Source organism: Thermobia domestica, chromosome 5, assembly GCF_964235325.1.
Source record: "Thermobia domestica chromosome 5, izTheDome1.hap1.1, whole genome shotgun sequence".
NCBI lineage: Eukaryota > Metazoa > Arthropoda > Insecta > Zygentoma > Lepismatidae > Thermobia > Thermobia domestica.
Genome location: NC_137458.1, coordinates 242,283,209 through 242,301,649, shown reverse-complemented (window position 1 = coordinate 242,301,649; position 18,441 = coordinate 242,283,209). Strand labels below are relative to the sequence as shown.

General features: G+C 31.4%; 1 protein-coding gene across 1 annotated transcript in view; it reads right to left on the bottom strand.

The window, feature by feature from the left end:
• Nucleotides 1-9,152: 9,152 nt before the first annotated feature.
• LOC145684809 (uncharacterized) overlaps nucleotides 9,153-18,441 on the bottom strand; it is a 31,718-nt gene continuing 22,429 nt past the window's right edge. The window contains exons 4-7 of the mRNA XM_081757178.1: nucleotides 15,416-15,533; nucleotides 13,210-13,275; nucleotides 12,738-12,773; nucleotides 9,153-9,788 (exon numbers count right to left, since the gene is read on the bottom strand). Of these exons, the coding sequence (XP_081613304.1) occupies nucleotides 9,540-9,788; nucleotides 12,738-12,773; nucleotides 13,210-13,275; nucleotides 15,416-15,533 (469 nt within the window). The 3' untranslated portion in view covers nucleotides 9,153-9,539. The remainder of the gene's footprint in view (nucleotides 9,789-12,737; nucleotides 12,774-13,209; nucleotides 13,276-15,415; nucleotides 15,534-18,441) is intronic.

Sequence of the window (18,441 nt, the reverse complement as noted above, 5' to 3'; positions counted from 1 at the left end):
CCGGGCATCATTTTAATTCAGACTTTCCCGGAGTTTCTTGGTGAAGTGGTAACGGAGTTCCATTATATATATATATATATATATATATATATATATATATATATATATATATATATATATATATATATATATATATATATATATAATTCTTCAAATGTAAAATTTGAATCAATCGTTGTATTTGCCTCATTTAAAGAAGATGATAATATTTTTTCGTAGAAAATTAAAAAAAAAATGTAGATAAATAAGAGTCATGCTAGTTTTATAACGACCATAAGTTTCAGATACATTATAGTTAACGATTGTTTTAGTGGTTGTTTCAAATATTGGTGCTTTAGGCATTATTCGTAGTTCTCACTGTATTTCATCATTTTTAGGCATTTCGCACTGTAGTTTTAAATGTTCTATAGCACAAAATATTTATCTATCAGCACAACATTTATCAATATTTTAGTTAGTAGCAACATGGTCACTACTGACAAGGGTGGCTACTGGGGAAGCAAGGTCATAGAGTAGGGGGGCCCTGGTCCCCCAAGATTCCTTATAACTACGACACTGATTCTTATGGAAGTTATTGAACTTCTGGTATAATCACTGATTGCCTTAATTATACAAAAGTAAAATCACTCATTATCATAATTACAGACTGTCATAAGAGGTTGGATTAGTTAAAATGAATATTTTAGTTTACTGGTAATACCTTCTTCTTTCTGATTTTACTGAACATAATCTAATAAACAAAACTGTGCTTCCGAAAAAGACAAAAATGACTTTCGAATGACGATAAAACTAAAGTAATCCTTGAGATCATGAAGCAAAATAAAATGCGAGATTTCAAAAGTTTACGTTTCATGGCTTCTACATAATTACTGAAAATGTTCTTTTTCTTTTTAAACTACGCCAGTCTGTTTCTCCCAATCCATGTTTGAATACTTCGAGGCAACGGTTTTCAATGCGTTCGGATAAAATTTTAAACTTAAGTTTGTTAACAGACGCAATTTCCCTCCGTTACATTTTCTTTCATTTATAACAATTGATTAATACGACTAATTTATATATTTAATTTCTAAAAGTTATTCTTCTATATTGTCAGATTCAAATGTTTGATTAGCAAATTACTCTTTTCAACTCCTTTTCGTTCTTACTTCTTATTTGTTTCCCTATGTTTACTTTTATAGCATTATCTATTATGAACTTCTGTTACTTCGTGGTTTGTGATAATATCCAAATTCTTTCTATTATGTTAAGTGTAATTTAAACAGCTTAAAATGGTTGATGTACTTTAAATTCAATATTTGTGTTACCAAATATTATACATGATTCTTCACTAAGTTACTGAGTCGCGTTACTTGTTAAAAAAATCTTACGCAGAATTTTGTTACGAATAACTAATTATTACTAAAATATATGTTTTAAATAATATTAATAATCTAAAATGTTTTAAATACGATAATTTATAGAAATTAAATACCTACCTTAAAATAGAACCAATGGAATGAGAATGTAGGAGGAATAGCCTCTAAGTATTATCTCAGATATACCCAAAAAATATGTTTAGAATAAAACTTTTAGGTCTGATCCTTAAAGGGTTAAATTACCAAGTTTTAAACTATTATGTAAATTGTGAATTTGTGAAAGTATATTTTGTGGTGGAGAAAAGCAAAGCCTAAAATGAGTTGCTAGTATTACTAACGTCCCAAATATACAAGCCGTCTGTTTTATTCCATTCTGTACATGAATTAGTAAAAAAAAAAAAAAAAAAAAAAAAAAAAAAAAAAAAAAAAAAAAAAAACGAATTCCAAATTTTGCATTAAATTTAACTATTGCTTACTATTAATTAGTCTAAATTTCTCACAACTAAGTTTCTTACAAAGGGGATACATGCTAATTCCGTGATATATCAAATAAACAACACCTATTGACTTATATCAAGTTTCTGTGTGTTAACAACATAGACAAATGAAATATTTCCGTTTAACATTCCACGATTATTCCCTTTAGTCTAAATATAGACGATGACTAAGACAAGCGAATGATGGAAGAATTGCACGAATGAGAAAGGGGGAGGAAACGAGAGTACTCCGAGAAAACCCACGGACATAATGTTTAGCACCACAAACTTACTTAGTCTGGGGTCGAACCAGGGACCCCACGCACCAAAGGTAAACGCTCTGTCACTGAACCAGCGTGCCTCCCGTGTGTTAACAAATCAGACTATTACTAGAGTAAAAATATCAAGACACCAAAAGTGTCAATGTAATGTAAGTACTGGATTAAAGATAAATTTTAAGAAAAGAGAAAGTTCTAAAGCTGTCGATATACTGTATATTTTGGCTAGCTGGGGATTTCGCTCCCAGATCCCCGAACTTGCTCGACCTATGGCCTCACATCTCTCATATTCATAAAATGTCTCTAATCTTAAAGACTTTCGAAATATGGCCATCTTATTATAATAATTGCAACCCTACCCTGTTTTTCTTTTCTTCTAACGGAAACACCAAAAAATGTTGAAATATTTCTTTAATTAAATTGTCTTTAATTAAATTGTAAAATTTAATTAAATTCTTAAGGAATCTCAAGGTATGGTCATGTTATTTTAAAAATTACAACTTCCTTCTAAAGTAAACATCAAAGAAACGTCGAAACACGTCTTTTATTATTTTAAATTAAAATCTAAATACTAATTTTCATGCCTCTAACCGTAAAGGATTTCGACAGATGCCATCTTATTTGAACAATTAGAACCTTAACTCTTTCCTTCGTCCTGCCTTTTCTCTTTCCTTGTAGGCGAAATATTGAAAAACGCTGAAACACATCTTTATGTATATAGGTTTAAAAGTTCGTTTATATGATATATTAAAGTGTGTATTCAAGCTTTAGATGATTATCTGTCCCTTCCCACTTTTTCATTCAAACTAGTTTAGAAATGAGAGAATAATACTATAATTTCTTTGTGTAATTTTCTAGAAAACACAAAATACTAATAATGTACTATCATTTTGGTGATGGTGTGGTCTTTGTTCTTGTTTATTTCGTCATCTATGTGAATGAAATCATAATTGAATTGAAGAGTTATTCTTTTAGGATGGGGAATATATCAAGAACAAACTATTTCAGCCCTTCATGCTGGTCTATTAGGTAACGTGCCCCTTTGGTGCACAGGGTCCCGAGTTCGAATCCCAACAGCCTTGAAAATTTTGAATGCATAACGATGCTTCGGATTTCACTTTATATTGTAGATCCACGTCTCGTATAGCCTCAACGCTGAAAGAGATGGCTAAACTTCAACAAACAATAGTACACTATTCGATAAAGTGGCATTTTCTATATAGTAAGTAATTACGTAGAAAAATTTTAGAATTAATTTCTTACTTTCGAAATATTCTGGAAAATGTGGAAAAGTGTGTGTGGGTCTATGGGCATCCAAACATCAAAATTCTATAAGACCTACAAGATGTTGAATTGGACAGCGCGAAAAGGCAGACGAATATTGTCAGTTGTTCCTTCATGGTCCTGTCTTATCTGATTGTCAGTTGTTTCCATCATAACTTGTAAGATACGCTGAATGTTTTTCACAATGTTGCAAATTTTTCAAGTTTTTTTTTTTTTTTTTTTTTTTGTATTTTATCTCACCCTAAGTTTCGTCCCGTGTTGTCATATGCTCCTTCCTAGTATTTTACTCTTACTAGTTAAGAGGTGCGTTTTTCAGACAATGTTATATATATATATATATAAAAACGACTTAGTTGATTTTACTTATATTTATTTAATAAATATTTCTGTAATAATCCTACAACATAGCAATCATTTTTCTTGGATAAAGACAGTTGGGATAGTATACAAGTGAACTTCATTTATTTCATTTATTTATTTTTCTGAGAAAGAAAGTAGTGAGAAGTTATTATTACAAATTTTAAAAAACTCTAGATTTCGGTGAATTTGCACATTTTACGACCTGTACGTGCCTAAAAGTACTTTTGTGTGTGTGTGTGTGTTTACGTTCTGTTGGCTTTCTATGCACAAAAACACTAACATTCAAAACTTTTAGACCAGATTTAAGAGAAACAACTTCTACTTGTAATAAAATTCTCCAAGGGATGGGGTGTTTCGAGTATCCTCCAGCACCAAAACATAGGGATAGTTTAATGGAAATTAAAATCAGAAACCTCGATCTAATAGGCTACTCGTAAATTTATTAAATAAATATTTCATTAGGAGTCTTAAAATAGATCATAATTTAGTGTTTTCAGAGTTTTATATATGATAGTCTACTGGTAGGAGTGGTTTTCTTGTTGGTAATTTTCTCGAACATGGCCTCATTGACTTTCTTGATATTAGTGAATAATATTTTTATCATTAAATCTAGAAGATAGGTTTATCCGTTTCCTTCTGAGAACACAGGAAAGGTGAACTTTCTTCGGACGAACTAAATATTTTGTTCATATTTTATAAACAAATATTCCAGTCGTAACTGCAGCATGCTATGATGCTATGAATGATTTATTTTAAGAAATGGGAGCTAGAAAGTTTAGGAGCCTATACGTTTTATTATTTCCATGTCATTTAAGTATGCATTCATTGTACTGTAAATACATTATACGAAGTGGTGTAAAAAGTACGAGGCAAGTTTTTCTTGGATACACAATTTGTCAGCGTTCATTCTGTACCTTGCAGAGCGTAGTTTTCAATAACGTGTTATTCCACGTAACAATTATGTAATAAAATGTTTTTTTGTGTCAAAACATGTATTTAAGTTCAAAATTTCAACCTATAATGACAACGTATGTTATACTGCCGGTATCTTTGTTCATACAGACTATGGAAAGAATTACAAGTGCATTTCCATGTTTATGATAAGTTATTTTTCAATCCTTGTCAGCAATTTGAATTAAAATTGTTTTCCACAATAATTATCTTGATGATACTTAATTAAGCATTGAATCTTGATAATTTATATTGATAGCAGTATTTTAACTGTATTTCTTATAATAAAATTGCTACAAAATTCCGTAACTAAATATGAAGGATACAAATATTATCCATGGTATTTTAAAACATGTTTCCAAATGCTTCTTATTTTGACTAATTCTCATTACAGTCTTCGTAGTTGAAATTAAAAATGTTTAATTAGAAAATATCTCACAAAAGAATAAACTAGTTCAGACGAAACATGATTACAAAAATAAATGCAGGATGTTTTTAAATTCTTGGTATATTTGAAAGCGTTATGAATTTCAAACGATGGTTTCCATAATTTTTTTCCGAAAAATCTGGATAAAGGTATAGAAGCTAGGCAGATTCTATAAATATATAAAGAATGCCATACATTTCATATTGCTACACTGAGAAAAATCCGTTCTCCGGACAGCGGTATATTGTACAAATATACTGAATCCTTTTGCTTACTACAGAAATCAGTGAGGAGCACACGTTATCTGTATGCTGCATAGGTACTGCCCTTAGATGTTATATCATGCCGTTGCAGGATATCTGATATTTAACAGTCTTCCTTATATTACATACATGTATATGTTACCTTCGTCAGCTGTATGTTATAATATACATCCATTTGTATGTGAGATCCTGACCGCCTATATTGTTTAATACAGAAAGGATATACAGATGGAACACTTATACAGAAAGTATTGTAAAACACGCATTTTCAACTATACGTTTCCTGTACGTTAAGTCCAAAAACTACAGGATTTACAAATGTAATATACGATTTTACGTACGCCACATACAATTTTTTTCTCAGTGTATATTTGAAAAATGACTTTGAGAATACAACAATTACATTTATTAATAATCGTATATTTGAATTGGATTACTGTAACTTGGTAATTGTTTTAAGGTTTCTTATACAATTATATATTTTTTTAAAGACTGTACTTAGTGAAGATACTTTGAATAATTCTCATTACACATGAGTTTGTAAAATTCAGAGCAAATTACGTGGGTAATATTCCTACTGAATGTCTATAATAGTCCTAATAAATAACAACGCTGATCTATTTGTTTCTTCAGTCTACTGGGCACTTATCAATGAAAATATTCTCCCGAGTTTAGCATTATGACCTGGATATATTGTAAATGTATGTTCAACGTTCGAATCAACATGAAAGAATGAAGAAAATTTAGTTCACAAACATCAATAATTCTCAGATTTCTACCAAGTGGCCCCATACAATCCTAGTTTTCCGAGATGTATGGTAATTCTCTTCCAAATCAAAAGACGCATCAGCTCAAAATAATATAAAACTTTAAAATTTTCCAAAGACGTCAGCTATTGAATGCCAAACTTCCTATTGGGATCCATTTAAGTTTTAACTCTTTAGTAGCCTTTTCCGAAATCTGATTAATCATAGTTTGAAATGCCTATATATATATATATATATATATATATATATATATATATATATATTTATTTATTTATTTATTTATTTTAATAGGCCATGCACATTTAAAGATTCTTCAGCGTGTACTTTTGTTTTAAATCGCCTCTCCAGACTAGAAATTGTATGTATCAAATTTAGAGACAGTGTCAGCCAAGAAACAAGTATACTTCTAATTTAATTGTTCGTCCAGATAACAGATAATACGTCACCTGAAGGACAAAGTGAGGTCCAGTTTTTGTGAGTGTAAGTATTATCTACGCCTTCATATGTTTATTCTTTTTTAATTAGAAGCATTTGAAAATACACATTTCCAGTAGTGACGGTGTCCTCCTCGAAGTATTTTGAGATTTTAGAAACAATTGCAAGGTTGTCTGTATGTAAGGAGACCACATTGGGGGCTGCTTATACCAATGATTGAACAACTCAGAAGATCCGGAGATAGTTAGGTACATGACCTATCAGACCCAGTGTTCCAACTTGACCTGGACCGGCCCATGACCCAGAGTGACCCGAAGGAAACGATACATCATCATATACCTAGTACATGAGAAGTTTGTATGAGGCTGCTAATGTAATTCTGAGAAATACAATTTTCTCGTCTTATCTATATCTTCTCACTAAATCTACAGTTTTTTTTGTCTCGCTTGTTGTTTGCGTCTGTGCATGCCAAACAATTGTACTGAAAAATAACTACAAGGTTTATAAGAGTCTGAGAATTATAGAAAAGATAAGCAGCATGTTTTTCTTATGAGGAATCATCAAAGTTTAATAGAATGAACCAGTAAATCTTCTCGTGCAGAATATAAAAGATGAAATTTGATCCGAACAGCGCTCTGTTAAATCTTTCCGTATTGTTTATGTTCAAGACTCATTATTATTTTTTCAGTATGGAAAGACGAATGAAATTATATATGAATTATTACAGAAACTGGAATCAAAGAAACGGATGTTCGAGCTCAAGTAGTGAACACCAGTAATCCACTATAAAGTTCTACAGTAATGCTGCAGAGCTGATAGTTTGTTTACTTCCGAGTACAGTAGCTGGGTCACCGGGTCTGTCTGTGTTTCTGGGTCTGTCTGGATCATACTGGATCTGACATGCAAATATCAAGAAACCATCTGAAGTGAGAATAACTTGTAACAAGTGGTTTGAAAACTGTTTATAATTTCAATGTTTTCATGTATTAAAATCACCCTGTATATCAGTAAGTTATTTATATGGTTATCTTGTTATTACTATTGTCAGAAGTGGTTCAAATATTGTTATTGTATTACTAATCATCACCATCATCATAGATATTGTGCCGCTATTGGCAGGTCACTTGCCGGAACTGAGAAGCTTCCATGCTCCAGGGTCTTCAGCTAACCTCTTTGTTTCACATACGATTTTTCTGTTTTGATGCCGTCCATCAACTATAGCCTTCTTCGCACCCTAATCCAGTTCCTGCCACCATACTCTCTAGCACGTCCCTCATAATATAGTTCCTTCTTAGCCAATATCCAAACAGTTTTTTTCTCAATAATATTTAAAATTGCTCTTTGTTCCCCAAATATTTCTAACATCCCCTCATTCGTCTTCTGCTCAACCCAGCTAATTCTCTCCATTCTTCTCCTCACCTACATTTCGAAAACTTCGAGTCGTTTTACATAACTTTTGCGCATAACTTTTGCGTAATGTTCATGTTTCTGCCCGATACACTACAAGACTCTACACCAAGCATTTTATGAATCGTTTTCTCAACTCATTCAACTCAACTCATTTCACACAAAATATACTTCTTCCCTCCCAAAGGCTTTTTTCACCATTACTATCCTTACTTTTATTTCACGTTCGTACTTCTGATCATCACTAATAACAAATCAATGTATCGAAAACTAGTCACCTGTTCTATTATATCTCCCCTTTTACTTCTTCCCTTCTATATTTGACACCTACTGCTTCGTTCGAATCACCATGGCTTTCGTCTCGCTAACATTTATTTCATTCCATATTCTTCACAAGTCGTCAACTTATTCTTACCATCTTTGTAAGACTTCACTTCTCTCACCGACTATCTCCCCATTCTTATTATCTACTACCATCGTAACACAATCTTGTTTCCTCCGAAATTTAATGGATTTCAATTTCTTGTACATTTCCTCATATTGCATTCTTCTATGTACTCGCATTTTCTTTTGTAGAACTCTTTCCTTGCTCTATCTGTTTCTTTTCGTAACTCGTTGTTTAACTCCCTGTACTTCTTTCTGCCCTCTTCTGTATCAATATGTTTCTCCACCCTCCTTTCCCTCACTTTTTTGCAACATTTCTTTTGTAACTGATGGTTAAGAAGTATTATTTTGTTTTCTGTCTAATCGTTGTTTCTCATTCCTTTTTGTAGTTTAGTAACATCTTACGTCTGATAGTTTTTGAAAAATTGAAGATAAAATGAAATATTTAAGTTCACTCAATTATGCTCCATAGGACAAAGAAAACAATGATTTATGGAAATGATTGATTATGAAATAATTGATGAAATGATACTGTAATAGTAAACAGGAGAATCCCAAGAAAACTACTAGACATGATGCTTTTCAATACAAGTCACATGATCTGTAATCAAAACAAAAGATTCACTGCACCAGAGATGTGCCGTCCGGTCCATCACTAAGCCACTGTGCCCCCTTTATTTTAACAAGTGAATTTGATACAAAATGAATAAATACACTGAGCAATGTTTTTTAAAAGTTGTTTATTTTAAACAAAGTACAAAACACAATAATATAAAAATCAAACCAAACAAATCATTACTATGAAAGAAGGAAGAAACCACAGACCAGTTTTCATAATGAGCATATTATCATAAAATATTTTCTGGATAACGAAGAACAAAAAAAGTCTATGGTATCTCCTTGTCACGTGCGCTACTCGTATTTGCGTTGTTTCGTAGCACACAAAGTCGTTCAACTGCGTTGCTTTAGAAAGAAATATACTAAATTTGTTTGGTTATTACAATTCCCTTTTTTGTATTTTCATTTATATTACATGTCGTTTATTTAGTTATGTGATGGTAATTGTGGATGTTTGCTCTACAACTTTGCTTGGACTAGAGAGCAAAACTTCTTCAGCTTTATTTGCATTTGTTCATTTTGTTTTTCTACGTATCAGTTGATTGGTTGAAGAATATAAACTTTCCCATTAGTTTCATCATAAACTTTTCCACTATTCATATCAAAAACAAGTTTTGGTGTCTTGCTTTTAGCATTGGCGACGGATTGTGGATGTCTCTTCACTCTTTCGTCCTTTGAAGTTGCTGATGTGACCATTGAAGGGTATTCTCGGGTTCCTGTTATTTTGGCTCCACTAGCAGATTGGTAAGAAGGTATGGGCTCACTGTATCCTCCATAGCCACCCTGTTAAATAAAGAGAGAGATTTTCTGTTACGAATGTTATGGTTTAGAACATTTCCAACAAATATGATCCAGAAACAAAGAAGGTAAACATTGGACTCTTAAAGGGAGATAAAACATTAACTCGGTGAAAAATAGGTAATATACAGTATACAATATAAGATAGGAGGCGAAGAAAAGTGGTTTCTCACGATCAGGTGACTGAGGCATTTGCTTAACTAACTCTCAGGTTAACGAGGTTTTCAGGTCGATTTAGTGAACTAGCCTTGATTTATTTTCCATGGCTCCAGGAGTTTATATGGGTAAATTATTGTAATTCTTTCGATCAAATAACGATAAAGTGCATATTCTACTCTTACCTGTGTTTAAGTGTTGCATTGATATTCCCTGATACGGACATTGTAAGATCAGAATAGCGTATTTTTTGAAAGAAGGAAGGACAGAGTGCTGAAATTCTCTTTGGATGATGCCTGAATTAATTTATTATTCAAAAAAATTCTCTGTGCTATAGAGAATCGCATTGAACGTAAGTACCCGAAATTCATATTCAATTTATGAATCGATGGTAAGATTTATTTGTATCGAAGAAGGATACATTTTTATGCCAGGTGTATCAATCTCTTTTCTAAGCTGATTTGTCCACTTATCGTTAATAGGAAGGTATCAAGAGCAGCGGCGCAAATATATATAAGCGACGTTCAAAATATTTATGAAGTTGAAAACAATGCTATGGAGGATGAGGGGAGCAAAGTTGTCTTCAATATTGGGAGGCGAGCAGATTTGAGGCTTATTCTGGGCGGGGGGCATCAATTTCATCTCACTTTCCTTTGTGACAATCGGACACAAATCATCACATTTCTCCCCAATAAACATATTTCAAATCGGATTATTGGGTAGACAGTCCCCAATGATTGGTGGGAACATGTTCCCCTCATCCCACCAGGATTTGCACCAGTGATCAAGAGATTTATCTGATTTGTGATTCTATAGTAGGAACTTGGTACCTGTGAAAATCCTATTTCTTTCTTTTACGTTAGGGAAATAACATTCTGAGTGTTATTATTGACGAGTAACTGGAAAATAATTTATGAGGAAAGAAAAATAATTGAAAAGTATAGAGAAATACATATGAAGACTAGTTCTGGTTATTACCTATTTTATTGAACATTCAAATATATGTTATACTCTGCCCTTATAGCGATTATTATTGACTGCATTACACTCTGTATCTACGGTAAGACTATATAAATACTATTGCCAAATCTTCCTTGCAATATTTAGTTATTTTGGTAGTTCTTTCGTAATAGGAATATTTAACTTAAAATTTCTTAGTAACAGACATAATCAAATTCGTTGGATATCATTTTGAAAAATAAACTACAATAAATATTTAAAATTAAAAAAAACATTATTAAGCTCGCTAATTTTAAATGGCAATCATCAAATGTTAATTTTAGTAGTATTAGAGTTAACACTCTGATTTAGTTCTGCAACAGCTCATCGTCATTGAAATTGAAAATTATATAGAGATTTCAACTGGAATTTGAGGATAAAAGCAGAATTCACTATTTCTAGTGTTTGATAGCTTGATGTCTTTAATATTAATGGAAGAGATAAATAAAACTAGGGATACAAATGACAAAATACAAAGTGAACAACCAAAGGAAAAAGAAATATATATAAATATTTTGGAGTCTTAGAAAGAAAGAATTAAGAGAAAAGATTTGAAATATCTAACTGTACGACTCAGAAACATGGAAAGTACGAAACTAACAATAAACAGTCACTCACGAGTTTGAAGAATTGTGGAAGTTGGTTGTGCAAAACAGAAAAAGGGAAAGCCAATGAACGATTATTCAGGGAGAGGAGAAGAATGATGGGTATGATTAGAACAAAGAAGAGAACCTGACTCAATCACTTGTTGGGAAGAAATTGTATGCTAGAGAATGTGATGGGAAAATAGTGGAAAAATAAGGTTGCAGCTGATTAACGTATTGAAGAGAGAGAGAGAAAGAGGGAAAGAGAATAAATAATTCTTATATTAAGCTACCTTTTTCAGGAAACCCTTTAAATAGGGATGTTTTGGAGGATTTACTTAATTTCAAACTTAGTTCAAATCTAGTATCGCAGCTCTTAAGTAACTGAAAGACACGAAACAGAAACAATTTGGTAGATTTCTATACTAGAAACAAATTTCATCATGTATGTTTCCACGAAGGGAGGATCTAAAGTACATATTAGAACGTTGTTGGATACTGTAGTGCATGAAAGGTTCCTGATAAATGGCCTATCAATTCTGGCAGAATACTTTTCATAATCATTATTATGAAAAAAATATTATTTTATGTATTTTTAATGATACACATTAAGAAGGCGTTAAGGTTTATTTTTACTAGTTGTTCCAGAAATCCTTCGGATCGTCTCCAAATTCCCTGCGCGCAAGCAATATTTCTTGGTGTGAAGAAGAGGCAGTGCAGTTAAGGACTACTCGAATTAGCCGGACTGTAAACTATTAGAATTTAGCGTGATTGACAATCTGAGGTGTCTTACATTTATAATAAGGAATAAGAATAGCTAAATATTTTGCCTAGGTGTTTATGCAACCCAAAACTCTTAAATGTTTGGAAGTTTGCATATTAACGTTACTCACATACTGATATGTTTTTGTATTATAAATAGGATTTTTAATTTAATAAAAGCTTTTACTGGATTATAAATGAATGATACAGGCACGTACGTGGTCATTTATTACGTAACGGGTTCAAATTCAATATGAGAATAAATTATATTAAAATTTCTAAAATCACAACTAAAATTAGACTACATTTCAGAAAAGTAGGGATTTAGGGGAAGGGGTCCAGATTTCCAGGACCCACCCTCTGCGTACGTCCCTGTGAAAAAGTACTGTTTTTTTTAACATACAAGCTTAGAATAAGATTACAATATACTTACTCCGTCACCACCACCATCTCCGCCACCTTCGTGTCCCTGAAATAAGTAAAGAATGTATATATTAATTGTGATGTCACAAGTGAAAAATACTTTCAAACACTGGAATGTATAAACTTAGCAAAATAAACTGTATTTTCTATAATGAGGAATTCAAACAATTGGCTTATACATATTCGTAATATCAATGTAATAAAGTGTTATAGTGTCCATGGCGAAAACATTACGAAAATATTTACCACATAGTGATTTCACGTAAGTTTTTAAAGGGTTTCACACTTCAAGATCACTTTTATTGAACGAAACTCCATAACCGCATAGAGTTTACTATTTTACATGTCAATTTTTGTTTGATGAAATCATTAACACAGTATATGTATTATGATGGAAAATATATGTGGATCTGGATATCTGAAAGACGTTGAACAAACTATTGAAATTTAAAAATAACTTTTAAAATAGACATTATACTTACGTGTCCGGCATGGTTGTAGTCCCAGTAATGTTCACCATACCCTCCATGCTTGTCTCCCCAACGAACCTACAAATAATAATAATAATAATAATAATAATAATAATAATAATAATAATAATAATAATAATAATAATAATAATAATAATAATAATAATAATAATAATAATAATAATAATAATAATATAAATGCTTAATCACTTATCAAATTTTCTACACAATTACTCATACATAAGCTACAAATATTTTAGACGCATATCTCTACAAATAAAGCAGAAATAAACGAATGGCATGCTTACCTTTCCATTTACTAACTCACAGTATTACTAATAAGCAACAACACTATTAGAAATTACGGGACAATTTTAATGCTTTGGCATTGTCAATATCTTAGCCATCTCTCTGCTTTTAATAAAAATATCTAAAGAAACAGAGATAATTGACAATGCAAAGCAAAAAAAAAAAAAAAAAGTTAGTTTACAATGTATGCGCTACCATGTAGCATATAAGGTGTTACTTATTAATCTACGATTACGAGAATATTACAAATAACAAAAGATCGCAGTAGACTCACCTTTTTTTTTTTTGATAAATGTTTGAAAACAAAAAAAAAAAAAAAAAACAAAGAACAATATCAGAAGTTTTGAATGCAAAGAACTGACTTAAAATTTTATGAAAGAAAACTATGTCATTACAAAATATTACTGATCAACAATAAGTTTTTATCCGATTCTAGGAAGTTACTCACTCGTCAGTGATATATAAATATTTGAAATACACTGTATTTGTTTCTTTCATATATTTTTTTTTAATTCTAGATTCCTTTGGCCTCCAAATGGAACAGGAGCATACTCGTTCTTTGTTTTTTTTATTTCATTTTTTTTTTTTTTTTTTTGAGAGTTGGAATCCGATTTAATTCAAATCTACGTAACTATGCAACCAACTGTCTGTTTGATTTTGTTTCAGTTTAACAATCAAATACTCAATAGATCTACTTGAAACAAAGAAGATAAGATCAGCATTGTTCCTATTCCTAATTTTTTAAAGCAAATAATTTTTCGTAGGCTATTTTCTATCCGTTCAAATTATTATGTAGAATATTTCAAGTTTATGAAACAATTTACTCGTAGCTCCATTTAATTGACTGTAGTTTAACATCTCTTTCCACCACGGGACTTTAAAAGATATATTAGCTTAACTGAGATCCAAACCATAACTCTGTATTTTTTTTATGAGTCTTAGTGCATCTATAGATGATCCAACCCGGGACCAAATGTGTAGTCAGCACGCCTCTTAATCAATCATAGGACTCTATATTTATTCTATCTCAAAACTAAGTAGGCGAAATACAGTGGCGTTTTCATGAAATAGTAGTAATTAGGATTAGTCATTAATGATAAATTTCAATGTAATGGATTTTTAAAAAGTAATGAGTTGAGTTGATTTTGAGTTTAACGTCCCTTTCAGTAGCCAGGCTATATGAGACGGGACCTACTGATTAACGTGGAATCCGAATCACATGAGCTCCCGCCAGCAATCAAACCCGGACCTTATTTTTAAAAATTAAATAGAGTTACAATTTACCCTACTTAATAGATAGATGTTTGATTTGTTACAAGATTATTGAAAGTAATTGCACAATTGCTCATTTGAAATAGTGTTCAAGTTTTAAGTTATAGTGATCTCGAAAAATTTAGTTAAATATTAAAAATTGCTCAAGGTAAAAACTATTGGAGACATTCCCACGAAGTTATTCCATTCACATGGACTCAAAAGATCATGTTTTCTTGCTCTCCTCAGTTTAGTTGAGCCAGGGGCGGATCCAGGACCGACTTCTGGGGGAGGGGGCGGTGGGTTGTCATAATGCTACTTTTAAGGGCTCCAAACTCTGGGATGAATTTTATTTATATATATAAAACAATAAAGTTTCCTCTTCTGGGGAGGCGATCGCCCCGATCGCCCCCCTAAAATCCGTCCCTGAGTTGAGCTATCTTCACTCAAGAATCAACGTTAATCCTACAGAGCTTCACATCTTTCAATTGGCTTCAGTTTCCACTTCAGTCTAGGAAGAAATTATTGGGAGTTGAAAAGACTTCAAACGTAACAGTAATTATAAATAGTAAATTGAGAACGGATAATTGCTAAACTGATCTTATCTTCCTCGCTCCAGTTGCACCAATGGACCCTTTGGTCTACTTATTGGTCTTACTTTTGTTTTGAAATGGCCATCATGAGGGGCGGCTTTCTCGTATCGTTCTTTGAAATGATGTTCATTACCTCGCCTGTACCCAAATTCGTAGTGCCCATGGTCAGGCTGATGAGCGTACCTACAGACAGGTAGACAGATATAACAAGTCAGAAGAAAGGAAATACCAGATAGAAGAAGATATGTGTAAGTATTTTCTTAAGAAGAAGAGAAGAAGATAAATAGTCACAGTGTAATAACAAATATGATTTTGCAAATAAACAATTGTATTCGTTCTAAGAATCATAAACTTTATTCTATATTTTTACGAAAAGTTTATGCATTGATCTATTCTGTGTTTAATGGCTATTTAAAGTAGTTTTTAGTATTGAAATACAGTATTACTTTAACACGAATACTAAATTAAGTTTTGAAATCTTTATAGCTTAATCTTCAATAATGGTCATACGCCTGAAACTTCTTGACCTCTTCATAACCATTCTTTTCTGTTTGTTTTCTTTGTTTTAAAAATTACTGAAACTAGTCTGCACAGATTGAAAATTTGTAAAATATTCGACTGGTATTTGCAAACTGTTATGTACTAAACTAATAAATAGTAGCGTATCTCTTACAATCCAAAAACTTATAGGAAACATTTGATGACATAATTATTGGTTCCAAAATTTCTGCACTTTATGTCGGACTTGAAAGTAAATATTGCATCATTTTGGTAGAATCTAACGCATTTATCTTGAAAAGTGTCGTATTACTCATTATAACTTTTTTTTTTTAATGTCGGTAATACGTTACATATTTGCTGAGTTGCGCTGAACAATTTTGATTCAAACTTGAAGATGTGTTAGAGTATAGATATTAAAAAAAATAGTTCAAGAGTTATTTCAATAATTTGGGTTCCTAATAAAGTGTATTTATTTCAATTTATATTTATATTTGAACAAATTTCGTGAAGTGAACCCATCTTCACTTTATATTCTGGAAGAGAACGTCACATGGTAACAAACAGTACTTTCACAGTCCCCATTTTCTCAAGGAAATCAATTTATGGTATATAATTAGTATTTCTAACAGGCTTAATATTTTCTATTTTAGTCTGTAAAGGTAATTTTTAAAAAGAAAAATTAACATTTCTTATTCAATTCAAATATTGTTGTATGTAACCGCAAAAGTTCTTTCTGCTTTAAAACCATCGCATGAGTTCATTGCATGACGTCTTCCAAGTAGAATACTTTGCTTTGTTTTCAAAATTTCATGTCACGGAAGCATCTTCTTTCACTGATAATGTTTCCTTTCGCTCACGGAACACTAACATACACTGAGAATTCTAAGTTGGCTTATTGGATTCTAATCAACTATGTATTTGATTTAATTTTGGATATACGAATTACGTGTGATGTTTGCTCGGTACCCGGCTTTGAAGGTTGAGATCTAATTGTATCTTAGAGATAGCTTTCTTCTGAAAATAAGAATTTGCTCACTACAGGTTATTTGTACTGTATGTGTATATATGCTACCAAGGGAAAATAGAAATAAATTATCAAGCGTTTATTCTAGTAGATATGCTTATAACCGAACTACTACACTTCTAGCAGTATTTGAATCTGGAAACGTAACCAGAAAAAGTACAAAAAATGACTTCCCAACTATCCACAGGGCGTTGGATAAACGCTCCACTACCAACACCATCTGTTTTCTAACCAGTGGTCAATAATCTAAATACAGATCATACCCACTTTGTTTGGCTTTCATAACCTCACTATTAGAGAACTGGCAAATTAGTTAGATGATTCATAATAATTGATCGTAGTTAATTCATATTAAGTACATATGATAGTCGATAATTGCGTAAAACTAAAGGTGCTATTAAGAAAGTTATTTCAACTTACTCTTCATATTAGATATTATGCAATGCAAACATTAAAAGAATAAACTAGTATATTAATTAATATTATAATTTATTTTTTTGATAATATCGAATGCAAAATTTTCGAAATGATTATCAATCTTTTAAGTTCAATCATAGTTTTAGAAACTCATAATATATATATATATCTGCCATTAACTTCTAAATCTTCTTATTAATTTATCTATCTATGCAAGACTTCATAATTAATGATAACGGTATTGTTTCACTCTATTTGCAGTAATAATAATAATATACAGCACTTCGAGATTCATGCATTCAGTAATTAGAGTAACTTTTTCTTTATTGTGACCCGAAATGTCCATCCGCAATAATGTATATTTATTAATGTAGATTCGTAATAATGTGGATTCTAAAATCTCAATTACGAGTCAGATTATAATTTTATTCTATAAAAATATGATTTTTTCGTCATCTGTTTTTTGAATAATTAGTAAAGAATAATATGAAACTATACAATAGTATAAGCTAGCGTACTGTAATAATTATAATTTTGTCTTTTAGGAGGGAATTTCTTACGAATTTATTCATTTTTGAAATAGTTGTTTTCTTAAGTATCCTATGATTTTCTTCATTTCTTATTATTTATTACGTAGGAAGTTCTAATTAAAAGAATTATTACACTGTCACACTGTTCTTTCTCTCTTCTTCTTATCCAGTTTAAAATTTATTGTTGGTTGCAAAAAGATTGTTTAGTAAGTTTTGAAATTACCATATTTTGAAATAGATAAGACGGTAATTTTATTGAGTTGAAAAATATTTTAATTCCGATGTAGAATTGTTTCTTCTACTGAACCAACAAGAACTTTTAAAACCTGGGTGTGTCTATATATATATGATATATACTATTAGTATAATATACCCAGTTCGTACAAATCCTATTATCTTGTAGACAATTAGTTAACATTGAATATTTATATCATACTATCATAAATAACTTCTTTACTTATGATGTAGTAGGTTTAAAGTTATATATAAAGAATTGAAGAAGGAACATGGTCTCGTTTTCCTCATGTTGGGTGAAGCGTGACACTCCCAAAAGAAGGAAGAAAAAAGAGCCAGGATCTAGCTATCCCTTTCATGCTCTTGAATTTAACAACAGCAAGAG